The following is a 12548-nucleotide window of genomic DNA, read 5'->3' as shown; positions in this document are numbered from 1 at the left end:
AAAGACAAAAAAAAAAAAAAAAAAAAAAAAAAAAAATTGACCCGAGAGTAAAAAGCTTTTGGCTATGAGATCAGAAGTACAGTAGCTTGGTGTTTGTTTTAAAATTTGGTCATCCCTTAAGGAGTTCCTGTTGTGGCTCAGTGGTTAGCGAATCCGACGAGGAACCATGAGGCTGTGGGTTCGATCCCTGGCCTTGCTCCTGGGTTAAGGATCCGGCATTGCCATGAGCTGTGGTGTAGATAGATCACAGAGGCTGCTCGGATCCCATGTTGCTGTGGCTGTGGTATAGGCCGGCGGCAGCAGTTCCAATTAGACCCCTAGCCTGGGAACCTCTATGTGCGGCGGGAGCGGCCCTAGAAATGGCAAATAAACAAAAAAATTTGGTTATCCCTCAAGATGAAACTAGGGATAATGTTACAATGTTTGGGATTGGTTACTAGGTCAAGATGAAGGGGAACATTGATTTCATGACTGCTACCAGTCACTCTTAACGGTTTTTCCCTTGTGTTAGATTTCACTTTCTATTTTCTACAGTGCTGGATCACTCTTACATAAGCATTTTACTTCTGTGGATAATTTATTTGTGTTACCACTGACAACAAAGGCTAGTATAAGCCATGTGTTTCCATAGGGGCCCGCTGCGAAGAATTGTTTGGAATCCTATGGCTCAGTAGCTTTAGGAATACATAGCAATAAAACATTTACAAATATTTTATCTTATTCTAAAATTGAATTTGCTTTTGGTCATTTGTAAGCTAATGTACTATTTTCAGGATAGGCTTTTTCTCTGTTGATTTTTATTTTTTATTTTCTTCTTTAGAATAAAGAAAATTACGCATTCTCCACAGCATTTTAGGGTCTCTTTCATAAAATCAAATGATAGAAATCAGTGTTAAGCATTGTTCTTATTCCTTCTCCCTCTTTTTTTCTTTGCTGTTACCTGAAATATATATATATATTTATATATTTTAAGTTATATATAATATATTCATATATTTTAAGTTACATATATGTAATATATATTTATATATTTTAAATTATATATATATAAAACTTAAAACTGATTTCCATTGAAAAAATTATGCCCTACTTAGAACTTAGTGGGTGGTGTTTTTGTTTTTGACAGCTACTTAGAGAATTCTAAAGGTATGCAAATCTGTAAGGCCTTAGATTTTAAGTCTTAGTCTTTTTCTTGCCATCACTGAAATGAACCTTTTTAACCTCCCTTTTAGATACATCATGTTACACAAAATGGAGGACTGTATAAAAGACCATTTAACGAAGCTTTTGAAGAAACACCAATGCTGGTCGCTGTGCTTACTTATGTCGGGTATGGTGTACTCACTCTCTTTGGATATCTTCGAGATTTCTTGAGGCATTGGAGAATTGAAAAGTGTCACCATGCAACGGAAAGAGAAGAACAACAGGTTAGAGAGTCTTTGATTTCTGTAAATGGAAGCCTTTTATCTGGGAATCTTCACTCATTTTTTTCTTTAGAAATTTGGCTATGCATTAAAATAAAAATATTCTAAATGCAGTTAAATTAAAACATCCCGCAAAGATGGAGTTCCCATTGTGGCTCATTGGTTAACGAACCCGACTAGTATTCATGAGGACGTGGGTTCTGTCCCTGGCCTCACTCCGTGGGTTAAGGATCCAGCATTGCCGTGAGCTGTGGTGTTGGTTGCAGATGCAGCTCTGATTCGACCCCTAGCCTGGGAACCTCCATATGCCTCGGGTGCAGCCCTAAAAATAAATAAATAAATAAAACATTTCACAAAGCAAACTGAGAACAAGGGTAAAATCCTGGAGAAATCAGAGCATTTAGCATATTTTAATTTAGTCATCACAAGAATTTATTTGTATGGATTAGAAAGCTAAAGTTCACAGGTTAAGTCATGTTTCCTAAGATGCCTAATGTCGGAGCTGGTATGTGGACACAGGTCTGTGAAGAGCCAGAAACCGTGTTCTTTTTGTCACGATAACCGTATTGTGCTCCAGCGTGTGTCTCCGGTTCTCTGGAGAGGTTGTGTTCTTTAGAGCTCAGGATGTCTTTTCTCATAGACACGTTATACATACTTGTCTGATTGACAGATCACCGCTTCTTCCCAAACAAACAAGCCCTGAATGTGGCTGAGCTGCTGTGTTTTCATGGAAAACAGTCTTGTTTTAATAATGGTAAATAGAGATGATAACAGTTGTCCTGGGGGAGGAGGCCCTCACCTCACTTCACTTTTCTCTGTATACTCCTTTGTTCCCCTAGAGTTTCGTACAATATATGTGTATTATCTCCCCTTAAAAAAGTATAGATAGAATTAGAGTGAAAATGCCTGATTTTATGAAAAACTAACTTGTTCGTTCCTGGCATGCAAGATATGGAGAGATTGTCCTCCAGCTCAGGGTATGTACTAGATTAGAGCAGGGATTCAGGAGTTGGATAATTTTTGTCCACATACCCATCCCGTTTCTGGGACATCAGAGGAAAGAGGCAGATGTGGCAGCAAAGTCAGTACTGAGAGGGGAGCAGTAAACCCTGGGCATGGATGATGGAGCCATGGGAAGGAGGGGAAGAGAGCACCAGCAAACATGGGAAAGGAAAGGACTTGTCAGCTGCTAGGAAGCCAGAACCAATCAGTGTATGGATTGAAGATTCTGGAACAGGGAGAACTGAGGATCTAGGTGTTCTCCTCTCATCTCAGCTGTTCTGCATCCCTCCCAACCCTGGTACCACAAGTTGACCTCCTCGTTGCCCTGAAATGCCTACAAGTTCATTTCATTAAGAAGGTTGGGGTCTTTTTTTTTTTTTTTTTGGTGATACCTAATACAAGCAAAGCGCTGCATTCAAAACTCGGTCCAGTAGGCCAAACTAATTTTCATTTTTGAAAACCAGAACAAATTAAGAAATTTCTTTGATTCACCCTTTTTTTCTACTCCTGTCTACATCCCAAGGAAACCTTCTCGTATGGTACATCTACAATATGTTGATGGATTTTTTTTATATCCCTCAGGTGTGGCTTGCTTACTCGAGGTTTTAGTTTACAATACACTTACAATGTCACACAGTTTTCCAAAGACTTAGGCACAAGTCAGTATTTTCCTACTAGACTGAGTTATGGTGCTTGTGACTGGTGGGAGCTAAAGTTTTATCACATGTTCACACTAGGAAATTTTTGTCTACAGGGACCTCTCATAGTGTTTATACCTGTAGAGACCTAATAATTGACACATAGAGGTGGAGGTGGGGGGACCGCTGATATGTGTAGAATGTTCCTGGTTGAGGGGATAGACTGGTCGGCAGAGGCATGAGGCATGTTTGGGAGAGCCTGGAATGTGGATGTATGAGAAATTGTGTTTTGAATGTTTGGTTGGCAGCGAGGAGTCCTGGGCAGTTTTTGAGCAGGGCAGTGACTAGAGAGTTTACACAGCCGGTGCTCTGTCCCAGTGTGATAAATGAATGAATGAACCAATGGGATGCACCTGAATTACTTTGTAGGGGAGGACATTATCTTTGGGACCTGTTTCATGTTTCCAGAGTGCAAATTGACTATTCAGGTATTGGAGGGGCCCTGTACGTGCTTTGTGTAAAAGAATGAGAACACAGATTTTCTCCTTCAGTAGGTCCTGATTTTGTTGAGGAAACATATACATTTCAAAATTGTGGGCCTTTGCAAAGCACTGTACAGGTAAATAGTGTTTGAATTGTATACAGATGTAGAACAAAGGTGTACACTGAGGGAGTTCCTGCTCTGGCACAGTGGGTTAAGGGATCCTGTGGTACAGGTGTGGCCAAGAAAAAAGTAGACGCTATGCTAGAGTTAATCAGGAAATAATTCTTGAAGGAAGTAATAGGAGGAAATACTAGGACAGAGGACATTTGCTTCTAGAGTTTGTTTAAAGGAGGACTGTACTCATTTATTCAAATTCGTTTCCGTAGGATTTTCACAGTAGATGACTTTAGCAGTTAAAACAGCTGAATCCTGCCAATTTCTTGTGAAAATTCAGCTTTTAGAAGGAGAGGAAGGATCATTTAGCCTTATGGCAGATCATGTTTGTTTTCTGAGGCTGGATTAAATGTGGAGAGAAGGACAGGCCAAGTTTAAAGTGTTACACTAGAAAGAGGTGAGGGAAAGTGCTGGCTTAGGAGCATACATGCAAATATAGTGTTTCCACTTCCTCATTTCACTGAGTGAGTGGTGTTCATAACCAGCTCCTATTTTCTTCCTCATTCCATTGCAAAAGAGAGCCCGTTTTAACTGCTTTGCTAGTTCCTCTGCTCAGTTCCTTGAACAGACCAAGTACACTCGTGGACACTTGCTGTTCTGTGAGGCAAGCTCTGCGCCGAGACAGACAGTGAATGGTTCCCCTGCTTCCTCTTCTTTGTGGTACCCCGGTCACCCTAGCTGAGGTTCAGCAGGACGCCAGCATTTTACACCCTCCTTCCTTTTTGAGTTTTGTTTTCTTTAGCACTTTTCATTTTAATACATGCTTTATATTTTATGCATTTGTCTTTAGTGTCTTTTTCTTCCACCAAAATATATATTCCACAAGAACAGAGACTGTTGTTATCTTTTTGTTTACTGCTCTGTGACTGCGGCCTAGAAGAGGGCTTGGCACACGTTAAGACATTCAGTAGATGTTTAAGATGTGAGTGGTGGTCACAGTAACAGTGAAAAGTTCTGAGTTTTGAACTGACATGTTCATTGTGTGTGTGTGTTTGTGTGTGTAAACATATGCACATGCAAGCACACAGATGTACAGATGACTCAATTTTAGGTCTAGGGAAAAACAAGCGTCTTTAATCTTGAAATCTCATGTTATGCCTTTACTGATGTCATAGAAACAGTAAGGAAGTGGCTTCCTGTCTATAACATTAACAACAGGAAAGAGCAGTGGACCGTAGGGAAGGCTCTTCATTGACCACAATGCTTGTTTATCTGTTGAGTTTCTGTTTTTTTCTTAGCGGTTTTACAAAGTTTTTATGTATTCTAGAAAACATTTTGCAGCGGTCTTCTCGACTCTGTGGCTTGTCTTTCCACCCTGTGTGTGTGGTGTCTTTTAATGAACAGAACTTCCTTTGAAATAAGCAGATTTATCAATCTTCTGTTAGGAATCATGCTTTTTGTACTTTGTTTAAAGTACTTTGTCCTCTCCCAAGTTCATGAATGTGTTTTCCTGTTTTCATTGTGTTTTAAACAATAAATACGACATTGAATCAAAAGAGGTTGTCAATATTTGACCATTTTTGAACCAGTAAAAAAAAATAATTTCATATGATTCAATCTAATAAAATAAAGAAGAAGAGGCCTCTGTCTGGACTTGTATAGATGTGTAAAGAGATGAAATTTAGGTATAAAATATGGTTGATAAGTTAAATGTAGATTATGATAGAAATTCTTAATTCTTCTTAAGAAATTGCTTCCCTGCGTTGTAACAGTACCTGTTTTTACATGAGAGAAATAAACTAAGCTTTGGAAAGTGGGGCCCTGGTTTTTGACTTCTGAAATTCAGGTAAAACATTTCCAGATTCTTGTTGGCTGCCTCACTTACCTGCTGTGGCTGAAAGACTGGTCTGAATACATGCCTGGAGCCTCCTCTAATGTGGAGAGGAAGGGTCACTGAAGAGAGTCACTGAAAGTAATAGAACTCTTTTTTCCCCCTAGCAACTCTGGAAACACGTGGATAAACTGAATTACTTCTTACTCTAATTAAAAAATCCTAATAGAGTTCCCTGGTGGCTCAGCAGGTTAAGGATCCAGCATGGTCATTGCTGTGGCACAAGTTTGATCCCTGGCCCAGGAACTTCTGCATGCTGTGGGCACAGCCAAAAAAACAAAACAAAACAAAAACTTCTAATAGAGAATTTTGGGGGTTAATATTTTGCTTTTGTTTTTATTGAGGTAAATTTTATATAGCCATTTAAATTTATTTAGCCATTTTAAAGCATACAGTTCAGTGACATTTACTACATTTAGAACATGGGAGTTCCCATTGTGGCTCAGTGGTAACGAACCTGGCTAGTATCCACGAGGATGTAGGTTCGATCCTCGGCCTCACTCAGTGGGTTGAAGATCCAGCGTTGCCGTGAGCTGTGGTGTAGGTTGCATACATGCTCACATCTGGCGTGGCTGTGGCTGGCAGCTGCAGCTCCATTTGGACCCTTAGCCTGGGAACCTCCATATGCCAAGGGTGCAGCCCTAAAAGGACAAAAGGCAAAAGACAAAAAAAAAAGAATATTGTGCAACCACCCCCTCTGTGTCTATTTTATTTATCTCTTCATCTTTTATTGACATTTGGATTGTTACCATACTTTGGCTGTTGTGACAAGTGCTGCTGTGACCATTCATGTACAAGTACCTGTTTAAATATCTGTTTTCCATTCTTTGGGGTATATTTTCTAGACATGCAATTACTGGATCTTATGGAAGTTCTAAATTTACCGTTCTGAGAAACCAAACTGTTCTTCACTGCAGCTGTACCATTTTATATTCCCACCAGCAGAGAATGAAGGTTTTTCTAAAGATCTAATAGTTGTGTATTTTACATTTAAGACTATGAGTCATTTTGAGTTAATTTTTATGTGTGTTGTAAGGTTTAGATCAAAGTTCATTTTTTTTGCTTGTTGATGTCCAGTTGCTTCAGTGAGAATGTTGGTTTTTTCTTACGGTTTTTTTTTTTCTTTCCTTTTTAGGGCCGAACCCATGGCATATGGAGGTTCCCAGGCTAGGGGTTCGAATCAGAGCTGTAGCTGCTGGCCTATGCCACAGCAGCACAGGATCCAAGCCGAGTCTGTGACCTACACCACAGCTCACAGCACTGCTGGATCCTTAACCCACTGAGTGAGGCCAGGGATCAAACCTGCATCCTCATGGATACTCATTGGATTTGTTTCTGCTGAGCCACAGCGGGAACTCCCTTTAGTGTTTTTTGTTTTGTTTTGTTTTGTTTTTTTGGCTGTGCCCACAGTATGCAGAAGTTCTCAGGCCAGGGATCGAACCTGTGCCACAGCAGCACTCGGGCTGCTGCAGTGACAATTCTGGATCCTTAACCTGCTGAGCTACCAGGGAGCTGAAGAATGTTGTTTTTTTTGAAATAAGTATGCCATTTAAAAAGAGTCTGTGACTATCTAAATACTATATTGTCATTTCATAGATGTTTATTTGTTCCACCCCGTTTTTTTTTTACTTGACTAGGTTTTTAATGGAAGAAGAAAGCTATTTCATGATTCTTATTTGTTCTTTAGAGACTGTGTACTGACTGCTAGAGTTACTTCTCCCATTTTTCTTTCTGTGCACTAGGCACAGTAGGTCAGAGGTAGAAGTTTAAATCATTTTTAGGTTGAGAAGACACTGAAACTTTGCTGAGAATATTTTTCAAGCTTTTCATTGGAACATCAAAGCAGTGATCATGTGCCTCAAATGCTCACTTTTGAGAGAAATTTTATTCTTTGATATATTGAAATTTGTGTCCTAGACTCTAAAATAAGTAAAAGTTAATATGTTAGAACTAGTCTATCCCACGGCTTTTGGTCTCTATCATCCCTCACTGTGACAGCTTCTTCACTGTGCAAGTCTGTTCCCATCTCAGGGACTTACTTAGTCCTTTTCTTATTGTAAGGAGAGGTGGCACTTCCTGATATCTGTTTAGGAAACCAGAGCCCATCCCTGCCCTTCCAACCTCAGACACCTGTGTCACTGCTTACCCAAAGCTCACCTCATTCTAGCCTACAGCCCTTTTCTTTTTGGCATTTAATAACCCTGGTAGATACTGGATTTTCTTAAGTTTTTTTCTGATTTTTATATAGTAAAAGCAAAAATGTTGCTTTTTTTTTTTTTTTTTTTTTCCCACTGTACAGCAAGGGGGTCAGGTTATCCTTAGATGTATACATTGCAGTTACAAAATGTTGCTTTTTGTTGCTAATAAAAATTTGTTCATGATGGAGTATTTCTCTTGTCTTTGAGTAAATAGGTTAATATTGATACGCAGTGTTTATGAGTCTTTTTTTTTTTTTTTGCTTTTTAGGGCCACGCTTGCAGCATGTGGAGGTTCCCAGGCTAGGGGTCCAATCAGAGCGTCACCTGCCGACCTACACCACAGCCACAGCAGTGCAAGATCTGAGCCGAATCTGCAATCTACAGCACAGCTCACGGCAACACTGGATCCTTAACACACTGAGAGAGGCCAGGGATTGAACCCGCAACCTCATGGTTCCTAGTTGGATTCGTTTTTGCTTTGCCATCACAGGAACTCCATGCAGTGTTTAGAAAGTTTAAAAAACTGAGATCAAGATGAGTTAGTTCTGGAATTTCTAGTGTGGCACAGTGGGTTAAGAATCTGATTACAGTGGCTCAGGTCACTGTGGAGGCACACGTTTAATCCCTGGCCCAGTGCAGTGGGTTAAAAGATATGACCTTGCCACAGCTGCTACACAGGTCCCAGCTAAGGCTCAGATTCAGTCCCTTACCTGGGGAATTTCCATCTGCCGTGGGTGGGGCCCTAAAATTTAAAAAAAAAAAAAAAAAAAAAAAAGTGTAGTACTGTTTACCCTATTTGATGTGAGTTTCAAAGGACTGGAGACTACTTTTTTTTTTTTCCTTTTTGAAATAAATACATGGTGAATAATAGTTAAAGGAAAGTCCTTAATTTAGAATTCGGATGTCTCTGTTCTGATTTTAATTCATCCAGTATGTTGAAAGAGAAGACTGTCAGAAGGGACCTGGTATTTAAGTAATACATTTCCAATTGTGACAGACATTATTTATGGATATTTTCTCACAAGGAAGTGTAAATGTTGGAACCAGTTGTAGGAGAGATGGTATCAGGTACCACAAATTCCTGAGTCCTTTCTGACTCTCCCTGGCTTTCTGACTCTCCTTAGCTTAAGGAGATTTTATCTTAGTTAGGCTTACTTGGCACCTTAGAGTCTAGTGTTAGAAGGTTGTTAATTTTAAAATAAGACAAAATTTTTTTTTTTTTGGTCTTTTTGCTATTTCTTGGGCCGCTCCCTCGGCATATGGAGGTTCCCAGGCTAGGGGTCGAATCGGAGCTGTAGCCACTGGCCTACGCCAGAGCCACAGCAACTCAGAATCCGAGCCGAGCAACTTACACCACAGCTCACAGCAACGCGGAATCGTTAACCCACTGAGCAAGGCCAGGGATCAAACCCGAAACCTCATGGTTCCTAGTTGGATTTGTTAACCACTGCGCCACTACGGGAACTCCAAGACTTAAAATTTTAATGTTTTTGATTAGCTTATTTAATAGATTAATTTTGATTGGCACCTAGCCCAGATCTGAGAGCTAGGAGCTCAGTGGTTTGCTGACTATTGTAAAACTGTAGCTCAGTTTTCGTTTTGTTTGGTTTGCCTTTTACCTTCAGGTAGATCTCATGTGGCCTGACCACATGTGTTCTGAGCAGTAGTCATACCACGTGGGACATAACATTATGCATTAATTACAGTTCCACTGTGACTTTATTTTTTACAGATTTAATTTCAGGGAGGAAAAGAATTTTAAATCCCTGACCATGAAAATTCATTTTGAGATTTTTTTTTCTTTTTTAACTTGCACACAAGGAGAGAAAGCTGAGGTAGGTGTCTTTCTAAAATCTACCTTTTAGTGTTTCTTATTTATAATTTTTCTTTAGATTTTTTTTTTTTTTTTTTTTTTTTTGGGTTGGGCAGACCATACCTTCAGCATTTGGAAGTTCCTGAGCCAGGGATCAAACCTGAGCCATAGCAGTGACAACACTGAGTCCTTAACCTCTGGGCCACCAGGAAGCTTTGTATTCATCTTTTTTAATCTTTGACGGCTGCACCGGTGGCACATGGAAGTTCTTAGGCCAGAGGTCAGATTGGAGCTGTAGCTGCTGCCTGTACCACAGCCACAGCAACACCGGATCCAAACCGCATCTGCAACCTACACCACAGCTTGTAGCAACATCAGATCCTTAACCCACTGAGCGAGGCTGGGGATTGAACCTGCATTCTCACAGAAACCGTGTCAGAGTCCTAAACCTGCTGAGCCATAACAGAACTCCCTTGTTTCATTTTGATCCTTGAGAATATGCAGAGGATGGAATTTTAATTTTGGAATTATTTTTCTAGGTTGAAACTGGAAGTTTAGGGGTTTTTATGGCATTTCCCCTAACACTCGTGGGGATGGAGGGAGAAAAATGGTATTTTTAAAGTTATTAGGAAGGAAAACCATTTAATGACAGAATCATATATCTGGGTTTTATTTTTTTGTGAAACCTGCATTATTAAGTTAAATTCTTTGGCTCTACTTTTGTCCAGATAGTTACTTATAACCTTTTTTCTTTTTTCTTTGTTTTTTGTTGTTGTTGTTGTTGTCTTTTTAGGGCCACACCCACAGCATATGGAGATTCCCAGGCCAAGGGTTGAATTATGGCTGTAGCTGCTGGTCTACACCATAGCCACAGCAACATCAGATCCAAGCAGTGTCTGTAACTATACCACAGCTCATGGCAACACCGGATCCTTAACCACTGAGCAAGGCCAGGGATCAAATCTGCATCCTCATGGAGGCTAATCAGATTCCTTTTTGCTGAGTCATAATGGGAACTCCTACTGGTAACCATTTTTTATAGTTCAGCCATCAAAGCTAAGTGACTTCTACCTGATTAAGGGTTGTTTTAATCATGAAGAATTGATGCCTTTCTAAATGTTTTGTCTGTGTAGTTGACCTCTATTCTAAAGTGCTCTTGGAATATGAAAAGGGAAGTTGTAAAACTTTTCAAAGTAACTCAGTTAAATTTATAGCATTTCTCCATTTGTTGGCAGGACTTTGTGTCATTGTATCAGGATTTTGAAAACTTCTATACAAGGAACCTCTATATGAGGATTCGAGACAACTGGAATCGACCCATCTGCAGTGTGCCTGGAGCCAGGGTGGACATCATGGAGAGACAGTCTCACGACTACAACTGGTCATTCAAGTGAGTCTCGGTTGGGAAATTCTTTTTTTCTCTTTCTTTCTTTCTTCCTTCCTTCCTTCCTTCCTTCCTTCCTTCCTCTCTCTTCCTTCCTTCCTTCCTTTTTGCTTTTCAGGGCCATACCCGAGGCAAATGGAAGTTCCCAGGCTAGGAGCCAAATCGGAGCTGCAGCTGCTGACCTACACCATAGCCACAGCCATGCCAGATCCAAGCCTCATATGCGCGACCTACACCACAGCTCATGGCAACACCAGATTCTTGACCCACTGAGTAAGGCCAGGGATTGGACCCACATCCTTGTGCATACTAGTTGGGTTCATTACCACTGAACCATGACGGGAACTCAGGGAAATTATTTCTTGACAACAAAAAAGGAATTTCTTCACTTTAGAAAATGTGCAGTTTGAATATTCTGCCAAAATAGCAGTAGAAGCCAAGAGTACTAGACAGCATGATTAGTTTCCTTCATTTTTGAGATTTTTTTAATGCATTTTTCTATTACATTTGTTACTGTGTTGGATTATGGTTGAAAACAAAATTTTGCTTATTAAAAAACACACACAAAGAAAAACTGTTATGCCATTTACAGGATCAAATCTGAATTTATTTCTAGATATTTTGATTTTTCAAGTGATTCAAGGCTATATAGAGTCTTTTTACTTAAATGAATTGAATTGTTTAGAAAACATTTTATATTTATAAAATATTATTTTGTTTATATTGTACAAGTATTACATGGTTGTATGGTCATTCATTATTATTATTAATTATATACTTATATTAATATGTAATAATAATATTTTGTTATTATTTTGGCCGTACTCACGGCATGTGGAAGTTCCTGGACCAGGGATCAAACCAGTTACTTGAGCTGCTGTAGTGACAACATTGGATCCTTAATCTGTTGCACCACAGGAAACTCTGGTCATTATTTTTTAATTTTTTAATTTTTTGTCTTTTTAGGGCCACTCCTGTGGCATATGGAAATTCTCAGGCTAGGGGTCGAATTGGAGCTGTACCTGCTAGCCTGCATCATGGCCATAGCAACACAGGATCCAAGCCATGTCTGTGACCTACACCATAGCTCTCGGCAATGCCAGATCCTAAACCTTCTGAGCAAGGCCAGGGATCAAACCTACGTCCTCATGGATGCTAGTCAGATTCATTTTTACTGAGCCATGAAGGAAACTCTTGGTCATTATTTTTTTAAAAAAGACAAATAATACAGATAAACTGAAGGTCCCCTGTGAGGACTAACTACAATCCTTTTGCAAATCCACTTCTATACAAATCCTTACTGCCCAGAGGTGACATTGTCATCCTTTGAATGTATATCATTCTTCCATATGTTTTCTGTGGGGCATGTGTGTAGTGTATTACTGGGCTTGCGCATAGGTAGTTTTTAATTTACAATAATGGGATCATATATAGAAATAAGTTTACATCTTGCTTTTTTAAAAACTTGTTAACATATTTGTTTATATTTACAGTAGGCTCATTATTTGTACTGACTACTTACTAGTCACTACATACAGTATATAGCAGCTTGGGCTGCAGCATCCTTTGTTAACCGCAAAATCTAAAGAGTTAAAACAGC

The 12548-nt window shown here is 39.6% G+C and overlaps 1 protein-coding gene across 2 annotated transcripts in view; it reads left to right on the top strand.

The window, feature by feature from the left end:
• The window catches only part of SPTLC2 (serine palmitoyltransferase long chain base subunit 2), a 95087-nt gene that overhangs the window by 28090 nt on the left and 54449 nt on the right, over window positions 1-12548 (top strand). For both annotated transcript variants that reach the window (XR_014811226.1, XM_021099554.2), the window contains exons 2-3: window positions 1233-1427; window positions 10800-10954. Coding sequence is in view for 1 of the 2 variants with exons in the window: in XM_021099554.2 (XP_020955213.1) it covers window positions 1233-1427; window positions 10800-10954 (350 nt within the window). In the remaining variant the exon portion in view is untranslated. The remainder of the gene's footprint in view (window positions 1-1232; window positions 1428-10799; window positions 10955-12548) is intronic.

The sequence above is a fragment of the Sus scrofa genome, chromosome 7 (assembly GCF_054392235.1).
Source record: "Sus scrofa isolate SSC_HxYL_T2T_F1_AM1 chromosome 7, Sscrofa_HxYL_maternal_Yorkshire_Landrace_v2.0, whole genome shotgun sequence".
Classification (NCBI taxonomy): Eukaryota; Metazoa; Chordata; class Mammalia; order Artiodactyla; family Suidae; genus Sus; species Sus scrofa.
This window is presented reverse-complemented; position numbering and strand designations above follow the sequence as displayed.